The 18,103-nt window shown below is 36.1% G+C and overlaps 1 protein-coding gene across 1 annotated transcript in view; it reads left to right on the top strand.

Annotated features, from left to right (window-relative positions):
- Positions 1–12,842: 12,842 nt before the first annotated feature.
- Positions 12,843–18,103, top strand: part of LOC110922614 (G-type lectin S-receptor-like serine/threonine-protein kinase At4g03230) — a 36,018-nt gene continuing 30,757 nt past the window's right edge. The window contains exon 1 of the mRNA XM_022166881.2: positions 12,843–13,266. Within this exon, the coding sequence (XP_022022573.1) occupies positions 13,023–13,266 (244 nt within the window). The 5' untranslated portion in view covers positions 12,843–13,022. The remainder of the gene's footprint in view (positions 13,267–18,103) is intronic.

Raw genomic sequence — 18,103 nt, 5'->3', positions numbered from 1 at the left:
TGATCATCCCTGTATCACATTAACAATATGTATGAAAATAGATTAGTTATCAATAAGGAATAGGTTTAGGATATCAAACTTGTTAATTATCCCGCATAGTCAGTCTTTGCCCTGAATATTGGCCAGAAGATTCACCCATAACAACATATATAAATATGTAACTCGTTGTACCACGTAACACATTTATGTGATCTCAAGATTTATTTTTTTGTTTCTCTTATTTAACTCATTATCTATACGTAAATAACCAGATAATTATATCTTATCTCATAAAAACGTTTTATAATTACTAAATGTTCATTAATAACTATTTAATGTTTACTTTTTTCAGCCTGTGTGACACATAAGTTTTTAACCTAGTAATATAATAAGAGAACAAACTATGAACCTAAGTTAGTAATCCGTTACAAATTGAGGACAAATATCGTAGTCCCTTCTATCTTGTTTTTTCACACGTGATCAATCCCGTCAAAGCATTTGTTCTTGTTTATATGTTTGATTGTTTGTTACTTCGTATTTGGAAAGTTTATCTTTTTTTTCAAATGACCCAGGAATAAATTTCATAAAAGAGATCTCATAGTACAAAAACCGCCAACAAGAAACTATCCAGTCAAAAACAATATATACCAAAACGGGAAAACAAGCTACTTAGGAGAAACAATAAATCCGCTACTTAGATGATTTCTAACATTACAATAAAATTGGAGTTTCATTAGTTGTTCCCCGACGGATATCGTCAAAACACATAAAAGAAACCCTTTACATTTAACACACATGTCGGTGATCTGATGGTGATCCATCGGTGAAGAACAATAAGGGTACCTGGTGTGGTTCGGTGAACCCTTTGGGGTCTTCACTTCACCGATCGGTGATCCATTTCCGGCAATTATTCGGTGAGCGGGGAATGTGTATTTCGGTGTATACTCACCGCTCGGGAAGAGAAAGGAAGGAGGAGAGAGAGGAGGTTAATAGTGAGCCCCATCCTTTTTCAACCAATCACAATTTTTTATTTTAAATTCTCTACCACTCTCCATATGTTTGAACCATACCCTCTCATTGAGTGCAAAATGGGGAGTGGAATGAGGACTTGACATGGCATGATATTATTGGCTAGAGAATTGTAGGTCCCCTTGATGTTATGGATCTTCACAGAATCGTCTTTCCAATCAAGAGTGCGGAATCCTCTTGATCAGAATAAGCAGAAAACGTGTAGAAAACAGAAACAGCAATTCCAATCAAACCGGGTTTCTATTGATTATCAAACTTTCGTATTACAATCAATCTAAACCCTAACCAACACAATTTCGTCCAAGCCCTAAGCACTCTCACAAAATTACTCTCTCAAATATTGTTTTTGGCTTATTAACCTAAACCCTAAAGCCTAACCTTGTTTATATACCACAAGGTTTACAAGTGGGCTAGGGTTTCCTACATGGGCAAAGCCCAATTCGTTCCCCCTTGACCCAAATGGGTTTAGTTTAGCCCAAACTCTATAATCTCACTATTACAAAGCTAAACCCGCTAACTGTTTATCGTTAAGCTAATTACAAGATATCCAACGACCAAATCCAAGCTGTTGTCACAAACATGCACCAACAAACTCCCCCTTGACAATAGCTTCATAAAAACTTTGTCTTGAGTCAAAACTTTGTCTTCAGTCTTCTTGCAATCTTCAAGTAGTCTTGCACTGTCTTTGGTCTTTGGATAGCTTCAGCTTCAATAGCTTCTGTCAGCAACAGACTCCCCCTAAGCTGGTGCATCCAATCACCAAATCTTCAACACGTTAGCACTTGAGTAAACTCCAGTTTAGCATTTGCACAGCAATCTTCACACTCTTCAATCTTGTCTGCAATATAGAAAGGAGGTTCTACCATGCATCCAATCAAACTCTCATCTTCACACTTCACAGCAACTTCTCAGCAACAAACCGCTTCAATCTATATACTATAAAACAAACATCTCGAGAAACCATAAGAATTTTTCAACAGAAGTTAAATAAATTATTATTTTTCAAGAGATTTGTTAAACTGTATCACAGATTAAGCCTTTTCAATTTCATCACCAACACGCAAAACTTTTTGTTCAACACACAAGAACCTGCCTGATTGAAAATTTTGAACTCACTTTCTAACACCGTCTCCCCCTATCAGTAACAATTCCTCCAAGAATAACAGTTTTCCGTACGTTAAGAATTTTAAACAGAAAAAGACACTATTTTTGGATTTTTATATTTTTCTAAAAGCAAGTAAATACAAAAACAATAAACACTCTATTTTTGTGAGAATCACTGGTAAGAAGATCATATCAGCACAATCAGACTGTTTCACACAATTAGATAATTCTTTATTCAATTTTTAGTGAAAGCAGTTCACGACGATTTCTAGTATGTTTGTCCACCTAAACAAAATGCATGAACATTTCAAGTACCATTACCGTATGATATGTTAAGGTAATTTTATTTACTGATATATTAGTGTGTCCCACTTCAAGATATACCCCCGCGATCAAGGTATGCACAAAGATTCATCGTAGTAGGTGAGTATACTGAATTCATTCTTTAAGATATCCTGACTGTGTCTAGGTCTGCATATAAACTGTTTTATCATGTTTTAATTGCTGACTACGAACACCCAAATAAATACTAATCAAATCCTGGAAATATAAACAGCACACTCTATCATGCAAGTATCTTCCCTACCACATATTTCACAAGTCCAATCCAGAGTTCTGAAATCTTAACTGGGAATAGGTTGAGAAGAGAACAGAATAGATCTTTAGTAGAGATGGTATAATATACAGATCAAATGAGATTTTCTCAGTTTGATATAGGTTTCTTGGGTGTGTATCGGGAAATATACAGACATTCAAATAGAAATGAGCTAATTCCAAGTGACTATCTTTCCTGGGGTCATGTACAATTTTAGTTCTAACAGACATACAGCCAAGATATCCCAGATGAAATAACAGTATAAAGACCCAAAACTTCAGATTTTGGCAATCTATCAACGCAAGAATTAAGGTCATTCAACCATACATCACTGATATGTTCCCCACTCATATTCAGTTCATTTAAGTTTATATCACATTGGTAAGTTGATTATTTCATGCTTTTGCCTACTGGTACATCATATGATGAAGCTGCTATCACACTTAAGCAATTTATGATTCAGTTTCAGTGTGACAGTCTAAATTGCTGATGTACTATCATTTCTTCTTTTTTCACACAGTGAAATCTCATTTTTGATTTTCTATAATTTTTTTTATGTTTTTGATTTTTCAATTTTTTTGTGTTTTTGATTTTTTAAGAAAACAGTAAACTATTTACAAAAAATTCTTATGAAAAACCAGTTATTCAGGATTCCTCATCCCGTTGAGTTCGACTAAATGTTCAAAGCGAGCCCTGTCAAATGCTTTAGTATAAAGATCTGCCAGGTTATCCTCTGTGTCGACTCGATGTAATTCAATTAGTCTCTTTTCAGCACAATCCCGTATAAAATGATGACGTATGTCAATATGTTTTGTGTGACTGTGGTTCACGGGATTATTAGTTATTGAAATAGTGGCATTATTGTCTATCATAATAGGAGTACGAGTGAAATCCAAACCGTAATCGCGCATTTGCTGTTGTATCCAGAGAACCTGAGAGCAGCAGCTTCCAGCAGCAATATATTCAGCTTCACACGTAGAGGTAGACACACAGGATTGCTTCTTGCATTGCCAAGACACGATCCTGCCTCCTAAGAACTGACAACCACCTGTTGTAGATTTTCTGTTCGATTTGCATCCTCCAAAGTCTGAGTCAGTGTAAGCAACAAATGTCAAATCACTATCAGCTGGATACCATAACCCAAGTTTAGGTTTCCCTTCAAGTAACGAAGAATCTGCTTCACTGCTTTCATGTGTGACTCTTTAGGATTCGCCTGATATCTGGCACACAAGCATACGGCAAACATGATGTCGAGTCTTGAAGCAGTCAAGTACATTAGAGAACTAATCATTGCCCTGTATTGAGTAGGATCAACGTCTTCAGTACTTTCATGATCTGGGCCAAGATTGTGATTTTCACATATGGGTGTGTTGGAAGTAGTGCAATCATTCATTTTGAACCGACTCAAAATGTCATACACATACTTTGTTTGATGAATAAACATCCCATCCTCCTTCTGTTCAACTTGTAATCCCAGAAAGTAAGACAGCTCACCCATAGCACTCATTTCGAACTTGCTCTTCATCACCTGCTCGAACTCTTTACACATGCTTTCATCAGATGACCCAAAGATGATGTCATCCACGTACACCTGTACCAGCAGAAAATCTTCCTTCTTCCTCTTGATGAACAGTGTACTGTCAATCTGACCTCTTTCAAAACCATTCTTTATCAGATGTGTAGACAGTGTCTCGTACCACGCCCTGGGAGCTTGATGTAACCCATACAAAGCCTTATCAAGTTTGTACACTCGATCTGGATAATCTGGATCAACGAACCCATCTGGTTATGAGACATACACCACTTCTTGGACTTTCCCGTAAAGAAACGCACTCTTCACGTCTAGTTGGTAAACTTTGAAGCCCTTGAAAGTTGCGAAAGCCAGAAACAAACGAATTGCCTCCAACCTTGCCACTGGTGCAAACACCTCATTGTAATCTATCCCTTCTTGCTGATTGAAACCTTTGACCACCAATCGAGCCTTGTTTCGCGTAACTATACCTCTTTCATCCTTCTTGCACCTAAATACCCATTTAGTGCCAATCTCTCTTTCACCTTTAGGAAGATCAACCAACTCCCAAACCTTCAACTTCGCAAACTGGGCCAATTCCTCTTGCATAGCTTCAACCCATGAATTGTCTTTAAGAGCCATATGAATGTTCTTCGGCTCCTCTTAGGAAATAAAGCAACTATACAAGCACTCGTTTACAATCCCAGTCTTCTCAATCGACACAAACAAACCAGTATTCGCTGCTATGCTTCTTCTCGTCTGAACACCTGCAGTAGGATCTCCAAGTATCATGTCAACTGGATGATCCCTATTTGCTCGTGTAGTTGCAACAGCATCGACTACTAGATTGTCACCCAGGTTTGATCCAACCTCCCCCTGAATATTCTGATTTGCAAACGGATTAATGAAATCCTCCCCCTGATTGGGTTCGGGTTCACCATCACTTGAATCAGTATCAGCAGCATCTTGGGAAGTTTCCGGAGCATCTGTCATATCAACATTTGATCTAGGCATGAACTCGCCTTCATCATCTCCATTTATCACTGTTTGAATCAGCTGAGACTCATCTGCATTGGAAAACTCAGGAATATTAAATGATTTAAAAACACTTTCATAATCATATAATATAGCTGGTCCACTCGTTGACTGTTGAGGTTTGTAAGAAGTAATTTCAACATTAAACACAACCTCAATTTTACCAGTTTTTAGATTAAAACCCCTTTTATTCGGTGCGCCAGGTACGTAACCTAGAAAGTAGCCCTCGTCAGCCACCTCACCGAATTTTTGTTTATCTTTATTTCGCACAATGGTGCAGGGTAATCCAAATGGTTCAAAGCCTTCTAAGTTTGGTTTCTTGTTAAACATTAATTCATGACAAGTTTTGTTAAAACGTTTAACAGTCAAAACTTTGTTTAGAACATAGCAAGCTGTATTCGCAGCTTCTCCCCAGAAGAGAACTGGTAGCTTAGAATCTGAAAGCATCGTCCTAGCGGCTTCAATCAACGTCCTGTTTTTCCTCTCAGCGACTCCATTCTGTTGAGGCGTATAAGGAGCAGAATATTGATGTTCAATTCCCTTGCGAAGACAATAGAGATCCAGAATACGATTCTTGAACTCCGTGCCATTATCACTCCTTATCCTCTTGATCTTTGCATCATGGACGTTTTCCAATCTTGTAAAAAGATCTATCAACATCTCTGCTGTCTCATCTTTTGTACCTAAAAAGAAAACCCATGAATAACGTGAGTAATCATCAGTGACAACTAAACAATTTACTGTTTGGAATTCACTGGACCGAATAAATCCATGTGAAGTAATTCGTAAGGGGCATCTATGGAATTTACTGTTTTTGATTTGTGAGATTTCTTGTGTTGTTTTCCCTTTTGACATGTAAGACATTTGTCTTCCACTTGAAACCTCCGCAGTGGAACCCCTTTCACTAGCTCATTTTACAAGGTAATTCATTTTTCGATAGTGAATATGGGCCATGCGTCTGTGCCACAACATCGATTCAGCTTCAGATGCTTTTGATAGTAAACACGCCACCACAGCAGTTGGATCCTTAGCACCCATGTCCATGACATAAGTGTCATTTCTCCTTGGCGCTCGCATCACTATCCAATCGTCCGGTATCTCCAAACCTGGTTTCAACACTAATGCTTCAGTCTTGGTAAAATGGACCGAGTGACCCTTGTCGCAGACTTGTGACACGCTCATAAGATTGTGTTTAAGCTGCTCCACATAGTTCACTTTGTCCAGTGTGATCTTCCCATTGGTCACCTTTCCTCGTCCAGTAATTCTACCACCTTTCGCACCCGCAAAATTTACTTGTCCTCCATCATATTCTTCAAGTTCAGTCAACAACCTCGCATCCCCCATCATGTGCCTGGAGCAGCCACTATCAACATACCACAAGTTGATAATCCTCCTTAGCAGCTCCTGCACACACCAACCAAGAAATTAGTTAGATTGGGGGACCCAAGCCTTAATGGTCTTGGGTCGTCCAAATTCACCAACCACCGGAACATCCATCCAATATCCATTACTCCTACCTGGAGTCTTGGATCTTAGACCTGTTGGAATTTGATTTTGATTTCCACTAGGTCTTTGGTCCTGAGGGTTCCTATGTGTGTTTGGACTATTTGACCTTTGAAAATTTTGATTTTGATTCCAAGAAGCATTATTATTATAATTTCTAAAGCCATTGTTATAAAAATTTCGACCACCATTATTTTGGTATCGATTTTGATATTGACCTTGACTTCTGAAATTATTTGTATTTTGGTTGTTCATTCTTGGTGAACTGCTTCTAGGTCTCTCAAAGCTGCCTGGTGGAGATCTAGGCTGAAATCTAGGTTGATTTCTTTGAAAACGAGGAACTTGTGGAGTTCCTTTTTCAGCCTTATCCACACCAACAGCAACTTTCTCTGGTTGCTTAGGAGCAGATTTCTTTGGAGAGTTTGACTCTCTCTCCTGCTTATCACCACTTTTCTCTGGTGACTTCTCTCTCTTCCTCTCATCCACTTGTGCTTCATTCTTTTTGTTAGGACAGCAGCTAGCTACATGTCCTTTGGTGTGACATTTGAAGCACGACATCCTCTTCGAAGACTTCTTATCTGAAGCCTTTGAACTAGATTCAGGCTTTGATGATGATGCTTTAGAAGAATCTGGTTCAGTTTGCTTAGTTTCAGAATTTTCTTTGTTCTTGTTTTTAGCAAATTCTACATTAGATTCATTTTCAATAACAGCTGTTTCGTTTTTCATGTCACTTCCTTGAACAAAATTAATTTGTTTAATAACAATTGGATTCTTATTCTTAGGATGTGAAGTTTTCTTTTTCAAAGCTGGTTTGCTGTTATCATTCTTCTTAGCATCATCACACGACTCATCACCTCGACTTGCTGTGGAACTACTTGGTGCTGTTGACATAAACTTTGTTAGCTTATCTTCATCAGGTAGGAATGAATAATCATGACTAAGAGGAGGTGGGACTTCATTAAAGCCTTGGAATCCCACACTAGTCTTGTCATTACTCTTCCTTAACCCACCCATCATATGTTTCATAACAAAAGTAGAATCCCTGAATTGACCCAATTTCTTTTCAAGTTCAACAATTCTGAGTTGAGCATCTGACAACTCTTTGTTTTTGTCAGAAATCTCTTTTGTTTTCTCAGCCATCATGTCATGAGCTAAGTCTATGACTTGAAGTTTTTCATTTAATTTGCAGGTTACGGCTTCAATTTCACTTTCATAACCTTTTATTTTCTTCAAGTATGACGTTTCATTTCTTTTAGCAAAAAAGTTTGATTCTTTAATGTTAGACATCTCGCTTACCAAACTTTTGTTTTGTGCAGAAAACCTGTCAACCTCACCCTGTAATTCACGACATTTTAAACACACAGAATTAGATTTTACCTCTCCTGTTTGTTTGTCAAGGTTGGCCATTAGAGCTGCAAGCTGAGCTTCCAATTGTTTATACTTAGCATCCTTTTCCTCAGCTACTCTTTCATGTTCAGACTTTTGTTTTTCATCTTCAGCACCTGTTGTCTGATCAACCTTCTTTTCTTCAGCTTTATTTTCTACCTTCACCTCAGCATCCACTTTCACTTCAGCATCATCTACTTTAGCTTCACCATCATCGATTGGAGTAATCTCTGCCATGAATGCTTGAGTGACATTCCCATCATTTTCTAAATGAATGCTCCAATCATATGAACCCTCTCTTGCAGTAGAGATCAATGCCTTTGAGCCAGAGTTGTTTGATGCATTCCTGTTGTTTGAACTCTGACTCGAATTTTCTTGCTTTTGTTTCTGACATTCCCTAGCAAAATGCCCATAACTTTGACAATTAAAGCACCTTACTTTGGTCTTGTCGAAACCAACACTTCTTCCCACAAACTTCCTTCCTGTTCTGTTCATGAACCTTTTCACACGCCTAGAAATCATGGCCATTTGCCATTGCAAATCCATCTCCTCAAGATCATCAGGGTCAATCTGATCGTAATCTTCATCTAAAGTAGCAGGATCAGATATCTTTCCCTGAATGTAGTTTTCATAAGAAGCCACAAATGAAGCAAGTAGAGCCAGATGCTCTTCAGCAGACTTCACACTCATTGGCATTGACTTAGCACTACTACTCTGCTTAGAAGCTGACGATTTCTTTACTTCTGACGATCCTCCTGAAGCAGCAACAAAACACACATCACCATCCTGATTCACCATAACCTGCTCATTTTCACATGATAAAAACGCAGTAGCAGAGTCGCTAGAAGCGTTGTGAGATGAAGAAGATGTAAGCCCATTGTAAACAGCCGGATCTTGAACCTGATCATATCCAGTATCTTTCTTCTTCATGCTGAGCTCATAAGCTCTCAACTTTCCTACCACCTCTTCAAGCTCTTTTGTTTCATAATCTGCTTCACCCTTTATCATAAGAGTGTAGATATCCCACTTAGTAGGCAAAGCATCAAGCAGCTTGTCATTCTTCTCTACGTCAGAATAGCAATCGATCTCATAATTGTCCATTTCTGACATCAGATGGTAGTAACGAGTAATGACATCTTCAAGTGACTCATGCTTCATGTACTTGAAAACAGCAAACTGCTTCTTCAGTAGATCAATCTTGTTCTTCTTGACATCAGCATTTCCAGCGTATCTTTTCTCCAAAGCATCCCACATATCCTTTGAGTTAGTGTACTTCTTGAAGGTATGTTTGATGCTATCAGGTAACGACATTTTGATTGCAGCCAAGGCTCTCTTTTCAGCCTCATACATCTTTTTATCATTATCTTGCATGTTCACATATTCTGTTCTACGTGGTCTGCCCTCAAAGTCGTGTGTAGGATTCACGTACCCATCTTCGATGCATATCCACATGCGCGTATCCTGATATTCAATGAAGGACTGAAAACGATCCTTCCATGTCAAATAGTTTTCCACCTTCATCATCTTAGGTGGTTTGTTGGTAGTACCAACCTCATGTTCCATCTTCAACAACTCGTTCAAAGTAGACATGTTCGACATTTTAACGTTGCAGACTGAGAAAACCGTACAAAATTTTCCGAAAAACTGTGATTACCAAATTACACCGTTAGAATCGTCTCGAAAAGACGAATCCAATGATATATAATGTCAAAAACCGAATTCGGGATTTTCCAGAGTTTTTTTTTGTCCTAAAAATCACACGAGTTCAACGGTGCAAACGGTTCTGTCAAACGAGCTACGGATCAAATTCTATTTGCAAAACACTGAAAATTTTCCGACGCTTGCCAATGGAAATTCCACCCCTTAACTTCTCTCCTAATTTCGCTAGGTTCTTTGTTAAATTCGCTGGTTTAAGTTCACAGGATAAGTTCGCTGACAAGTCAAGTTCGCTGGTTTGCAACTAGTTCAAATTCGCTGATCAATTTCACAGGTTCGCAGGTCAAAATCGCTGGTCAACTTCGCTCCAAATTCGCCAAATTCGCTGGTCAATTTCGCTATTACGACGACCAGTAAATTCGCCGAAAACCGTGGTAATTTCGCTGTGGAAAATTACACGGTCACCAAAGTCGCCTTTGGATTTAACTTCGCCGGTAAGTTTGCTGGTTAAACTCGCAGATCAGTCAAATTCGCCCAGTACAGCTAATTTCACCCAGTAACTATGGAAACTCAATCTGTTCGAATTTTTTGATGATTTTCTGGATTCTGCTAACACAAATCTGCAAAATCAAAACACCAAATCAGCAACTTAAAACCGAAAATTATGAAGAACTGATTGAATAAACACGAAGAACAGTCTTCGAATCTTCAAGTCTATCAGCCGAAAACTTTTCCAGAATCAACCGAATCTTTCTAGAAATCCTGCAAACCACCAAACAAACAAACCAGAAGATCAAACAGCCAAAAAATTCGAAAATTTTATCAAACCAAACACACAAATTTCGAAAATTTTAAAAACCCTAATTTTCAGGTTTCAAAAAATCGAAAATTTTACTCCCTGTTTCTGCAGCAACAATTCTGAACCGAGCAATCAAGCGCCTAACGCTCTGATACCAATTGTAGGTCCCCTTGATGTTATGGATCTTCACAGAATCGTCTTTCCAATCAAGAGTGCGGAATCCTCTTGATCAGAATAAGCAGAAAACGTGTAGAAAACAGAAACAGCAATTCCAATCAAACCGGGTTTCTATTGATTATCAAACTTTCGTATTACAATCAATCTAAACCCTAACCAACACAATTTCGTCCAAGCCCTAAGCACTCTCACGAAATTACTCTCTCAAATATTGTTTTTGGCTGATTAACCTAAACCCTAAAGCCTAACCTTGTTTATATACCACAAGGTTTACAAGTGGGCTAGGGTTTCCTACATGGGCAAAGCCCAATTCGTTCCCCCTTGACCCAAATGGGTTTAGTTTAGCCCAAACTCTATAATCTCACTATTACAAAGCTAAACCCGCTAACTGTTTATCGTTAAACTAATTACAAGATATCCAAAGACCAAATCCAAGTTGTTGTCACAAACATGCACCAACAAGAATAACTCAAACACCTTAAAGTGATTGAACCATACCCTCCACCCTAACTGGTTACCAATGGGAGTCAGCCAGAAAATCATCTGAAATTGGAACATTCTCAACAAAGTCTTCAATTCGATAAACAATTTACTTGGCATAAGGGACCCCTAATTTTGTCATTAACTTTTCCAACAGAAGTCCGTCGGAGATGCTATCGACAATAAGTTACATTTTAATTAAACCCTCATCCTCTTGTTTGGAATTTGTTCAGATTTCAACATGGCATCAAATCCTTTGTTGCTCAGGTGAACCAGTGATGTTTCTGTTCCATAAATATACAAAGGCTTAATTTTACAAATGTTGGGTTGCTCTCGCATAGGCTGCCTATAGTCCATCTTTGAGGCCCATGTTAACTGCGAATTTAGGCCCAACTTCAATGAAATATGAATTTCATTAACTTGGTTAATTGTTTGATGTAATTAATTAAATATAATTGAATTAAAAGGAATCGTATAACTTTATGTATTTGAATAGTTTTAGAAATTTAGGTAAATAGAAATAGTTGTGAAGTTGTATATATGAGGCTTAACAGATTTGAGTAAAGGTTTGAGCACACACCAAATGTAATTAAAGGACTTGTTTAAAAAATTAAATTATTTGCACTATCTCACATCCACATCCATAATTATTTGTTGTTATTTTTAATAATTTGATTGTTCTTTAATCACTATCTCACATCTACATCCATAATTATTTCTTGTTATTTTTAATAATTTGATTGTTTTTTTAATAAATTGTGTTTTTTTAACTAAAATAAATAAATTGATTTAAGATGTTACATTTAATTTTGTTCTTGACATTTCAATAAAATTTTGTTAAAAACATAGTTGTATGAAAAAAATGTTTTTGGGGGTTGTAAACTACAGCGAATACTGTGTCATGATGAACCGGATCAAGTTTGATCGAACATCGATACCAATATTCATATTCTCAGAATCAGTCCAGTATTCGTTAAATACACTTTTAACTTATTTAATTTTGTTAAATTTGTTGATTCTCTAATAATTTGCATTCTTTAATTTATTTATAAAAGTTACTACTTTTGTAAGGAAATTTGCAGTTAAAAAAACTTATTAGTAAAAGTTGAACATGCAATTGCGTTTAACCTATTTCTTAAAATTTCAGTATAAACTCGTATTCAAAATAAAAAAAATTGTATCGTAAGCTATACGAGTGCCGGTACCGTACTAGTCGTGACGAACCGAATTGAATTGATACCAACAGAACAACATCAGTGTCGATATTGATATAATCAAAATCGGCTTTGAATTGATATTATTAAAATTATATCGGTAATTGTATTTGTTTTTTGGTTTTCACTCGAACTAAAACACGTGTTGCTAGCCTTTTGGGTATATCACGACTATATATTTTAGGGCTTCTTTTCTTCAATTTGTATTGCGAGTGCCGATAACGTAACTAATTAAGCTGATACTGACTGAATTTTCGCCATGCATGTCTTTCAATGGGTCCGCCACTATAGCAAACGTAGACCCAAAAAGTAGCCGTTGACTCGAATAATCAAAGCTATATTTTCCACCGATGGAAATTCTTTCTAGTCAATAGTTTATCTATTTTCCTCATTCCACACAACTCACAAAAATTGATCATACTCCTAAGCATACTATCATGATATCATCAACCACCAATACAACTACCTACAAGTGCTTCTTGTGTATATACGTTCTTTGCTTCTTTATTCATTGCTGCTCATCAAAAGACAACATAACAACAGGAGAAACTATCAATGGAACCTATCATTTGGAATCACCAGGAAAAAAAGTTTCAAATGGGGTTCTTTTCACTTGAAAACGAGTCTGAACGAAGATACGTTGGGATTTGGTACGCCATGGATCCGAAGACCGTGGTATGGGTGGCTAACCGTGACAACCCGCTGTCGGATTCCTCCGGAGTTCTAACAATCGGAGAAGACGGTGAGCTAAAGGTGCTAGATGACAAAGACCAAAAGCCTTACTTCGGTACAGCAACAGGTAGGCAAGATCAAACTGGCTCAACGTAATTTAAGTAAAGTTTTTTGCACTAAGTTAGATCAAACTGGCTCAACTTATAAAAACAGGGTCGAAAACGTATATACCTAAAAATTTGTATATCAAATGGGGTTGTAATTTAAACTATGGGATGTGGAGGGGCTTGGGTTGGGGGCATTGTTCGACATGTGGCGAGTGTGGGATCCACAACATAATATTAAAAAACAAGGAGTGTGGTGTGGCGTGGCGTGGCTTCGGCTGACGTGCCCAGCCATATGGATTTTGTTTTTTTTGTTTAGACTATTTAAATTTCATTTAATTAAAATAACACACTAATAAATATAGAAGAGAAGATTACATATAATATTTTAAAAAACTACAAATAAAATTAAAAAAACTACATAAAATTAAAAAAAAAGCTACATAAAATTAAAAAAAACTAAAAACTTCATGATTTATCCATGTTATATTTTTCATGTTTTCTTCTTTTATTTCCAACGTCATTGGCAATTGTGGGCCGGTAAGGTGATCGACGGGCGTGGCGAGAAATTTCATATCGCGTTTTTCTTTTAGATATATCTTTTTATTGTACGACGCATGGGTATTTTTCCTCGTCTCGATCCTTTGTTGTTGGAGGAAATTAAATGTATCAATTTGCGTCCCAAGATCTTCCGATTGGTGTGTACAACCCTTTACCCGAGGGCGAACTCGGAGCCGAACCCGAGGTCGAACCCGATGCCAAACCCGATCTCGTTCTTTGAATCCGCTTTTTTAAGTTGTCTCTGCCGGGTGGGCGGGAAGGAGAATTATCAAAATCATTCAAATTAAGAACAAACTCTTGATCACGAGAATCAGACTGAGCTTGGGACGAGTGTGTTCTTGCCCTTTTGGATGAGGTTGACTCGTTAGCAGGAGAGACTCTCGCCCATTTTGAAGCGTACCTACATACATCCCAACAATGCATGTACTTGAACTCGTTCTTCTTCTTCTCTCTGTATGCTAGCAAGTCATTCTTGATAAATTCAACCTCGATTTCACCGCTCCTTGGCGTGCTCTTTGTCTTATGGAAACAAGCGTTGAACGCGGTGACGTGTGTATTTGTATCACCCGACTTTGATGAGAGCCTATTATTTTCACGATACACATCCGGCCTTTTCATTTGCTTATGAAATGATTTTTTATGAAATCCCAAAAATCTTTTTTTGTGTCGTAAATTCCATATTCCAAAAATATTTTAGATGTTATTAAAAAATATAATAAAACTTAAAACAATAATATTGTAAAGATTAAACATGTTATATAAAAAAAATACCATGATTGGATTTTGCGATTCGTCGATCCAACATCTTGTCAAAGTAGTTTCTTCTTGAATCGTCCACTTTAATTGTGTTCGTTGAGCGGCCGCTGTTGCTTTCTCTTCATTCGTTTTTTTCTCGTGGCTTCTTTTTTTGGCCGGTTTGGATGACGAACCCCCAACGTCTTGCGTTTGAGTTTCGGGCATGTAATCGGGTTGAGAAAGGTTAACTGGAATAGATGAATCGTCGTATGGAAAGTTCGTGTATACACGGTTTCCTAAATACGATGCAATTCCGGCTAGATCGGGACACGGTGAGTATACTAAACTGTGTGGCGGTTGTTGTGGATGGCTGTGTGTAATTGGTATCTGGGTCGGGTTTGGTGGCGTGCTAGGGTTCGGGTTTTCTTGGTATCCAAAGGGGTTGTTTGGGTCGTAGCTTCGGTTAAAAGGATGCATTGTAGGATGTTGTCGGTTGATTTTATGAAAAAATAAAGAGATATGGTAGAAAAAGGAGAGAAGTTGTAAAAATGTTAAAAATTGATGAGTATTTATATTGGTTTAATATATAATTTTTTTAACTTAAAGTAGTCGTTTGGCAACGACTAGCCTATATTTGATTTAACTTGATCTATTATTTTGTGGCTGTCTTTGTCTATGAGGCGTTTACTGAACGATGACTTCAATAGTCATTCAATTCTCGTTTGTGCTGCCTTACCTTTAATTTATTTAATATTTAATAATTCATAAAAAAGTAACAATGATTGTATTTTTTAATAATAATAATTTTTTATTTCTTGAAAATTAAGTATTTTACGTCATTATATATTAAATAACTCTAAAAAACAACTTGTGTTGCTCATAAAAAGTTGCAAGTTTTAAAAAACAACACATAAATACTCCTATGCTTAATTATTATATATATATATATATATATATATATATATATATATATATATATAGGAAGGTTCATTGGAGAACACTAAAAAAGTGGGGAACAGCGGGGAACCGACTCAAACCAACTCCGATTAGACTCATTCCAGCGGCGTTAGAACCGGCTCGTCAAACCGTAACTAAGATCTCTTAACCCTAAACCCTAAATCCTAACTCCTAAACTCTAAACCCTAAAGCTAAAAAATAAGGCTAAAACCTAAGCTAAACCGTAAAATCTAAACTATAAACCCTAAAAGCTAAATCCTAAAGGCTAAACCTAAAGCTAAATCCTAAAGCTAAACCCTAAAGCTAAACCCTAAACCCTAAAACTAAACCCTAATGCTAAACCCTAAAGCTAAACCCTAAAAGCCAAACCCTAATATATTTAGGGTTTAGGGGTTATGATTTAGGGTTTAGGGTTAAGAGATCCTAGTTAGGGTTCGACGAGCCGGTTCCAACGCCGCTGGAATGAGTCCAATCGGAGTTCGTTTGAGTCGGTTCCTCACTGTTCCCCACTTTTTTAGTGTTCCCCAATGAACCTCACACTATATATATATATATAGGTAGAGGATCCTGTAAAAAGTGCTCAGAGTGTGAGAAGTGTAAGAAGTGTATTATAACACTATATATAATACTATATAACACCATATAAAGACCGTATAACAATATGTAACAACATATAATACTATATAACACTATGTAACACTATATATCATTATATAACAAATATAACACTATACATATATCATAGACATGTTATAAGACAACCTATAGTGTTATATTTGTTATATAATGATATATAGTGTTACATAGTGTTATATGGTATTATATGGTGTTACATATTGTTATACGGTGTTTATATGGTGTTATATAGTATTATATATAGTGTTATAATACACTTCTTACACTTCTCACACTTTAGGCCCTTTTTACACTATCCTTACCCTATATATATATATATATATATATATATATATATATATATATATATATATATATATATATATATATATATATATATATATATATATATATATATATATATATATATATATATATATATATATAAAACCCTACAAAAAGCAAGTTGGTTGCCTTTCTAGAAGGAATAGTTGCGACTTTTAAAAAACCACACATACATACCCCGATAACATGCATACAATTACTAACTTAAGTAAAACCTTTTCGTTTAAAAGTCACGCTGGTTAGAAAATATTATATTATATTCTATTATAAATACAATCTGCAACTGTAACCGTTATATAAAATTAAACTTCATAAATATCCTAACACTAGTACATAAATGGTTTATTAGGGCGTTTAAAATCGTTTTTTGACATGGTTTATGGACCGTCCCAACAAATAGGGAGTCAAAAATAAGGCTATCTTTTAGCACGGTTAAGAACCCGCGTCGTTAAATAGAAACAACAACGTGATTAGGTAGAAACAGATGCGTCCAAAGCCACTTTAAATAGAGAGTTAAAAAATGAGGCTATCTTTTAGCGCGTTTAAAAAAACACGTCATTAAATAAAAACGATCGCGTTAATAAATAGAATTAACAAAACTTTCTAAGCCATTAATAATAATAATAACAATAATAATAATAATAATATTAATATTTTGTGTTGTTCCCCAGCTTCTTGCTGGCTCTTTATATTCATATATAGAGTGATTTTGCCGTTCAATAATAATAATAATAATAATAATAATATAGGTAACTTTTTATATTTCTATAATAAAAAAATATAGTCAATGGATTCAAAATAAACAAAGAAAACATAATACTTTGATACCAAATGACAATAGTTGAATTCTCACTTAACACAAAATGAAAAGACTCCCTACAGAATCGAACTTGCCACCAAAAGTTCAAACACAAAATGAAAAAAACTTAAACTCCTATAGAAACGAAATTGCAACCAAAAGTTTAAACGTGAAATGAAAAAACTTCTCAACTCCAACAGGGGAACTCCAACTTTGTGCATTGCTCTCTTCTTGGTTTTCATTACCCTCACTGACTGACAAAAGTAAAAGTAAAAATTAATCAAGATCAGATCTATTGAGATACGGTGATTCATAACAAAATAAGAAAGAAAAGATTAGATTTCTTACATATTGTCGCCTCCAAACACGTTGGGAGTTGTTTAGTTATCCCAGGACATTATAGTTTAAAAAAAAACAAGAAACAATTTGTTTAAGACACAACAAAACTAATAGATTATAATTAAGCCGAATGAAAATAATACCCAGTGCATTAAAACAATTTAAACATTTTCAGTATGTTTCCCAAGTCAACATATAGACTCAGAAGATATCCCAAAAACAAAATAAGATTCAGTATTTATATTAGGTTTATTATTATACTTGACATGTAGAAATACATTATACCTATTGTCTGTTACACATGCATCTGACCCGTTAGAAACACCCTGCTGATAAATTGCGGTGTTAAGCCCAAGATCAGTTTGTCGATTTCTTTTTGCGAAAGAAAGCCTTTTTCGTTCCAAAGCTAATAAAAGAAATAGATAATATGTAATTGAAAATAGATAATTTAGGCAATCCAAAAAGTCTATAATACAAAACACTTACTTTAATAGGAAAATTATGTTGAA

This window comes from Helianthus annuus, chromosome 17, assembly GCF_002127325.2.
Source record: "Helianthus annuus cultivar XRQ/B chromosome 17, HanXRQr2.0-SUNRISE, whole genome shotgun sequence".
In the NCBI taxonomy this organism is placed as follows: domain Eukaryota; kingdom Viridiplantae; phylum Streptophyta; class Magnoliopsida; order Asterales; family Asteraceae; genus Helianthus; species Helianthus annuus.
This window is presented reverse-complemented; position numbering and strand designations above follow the sequence as displayed.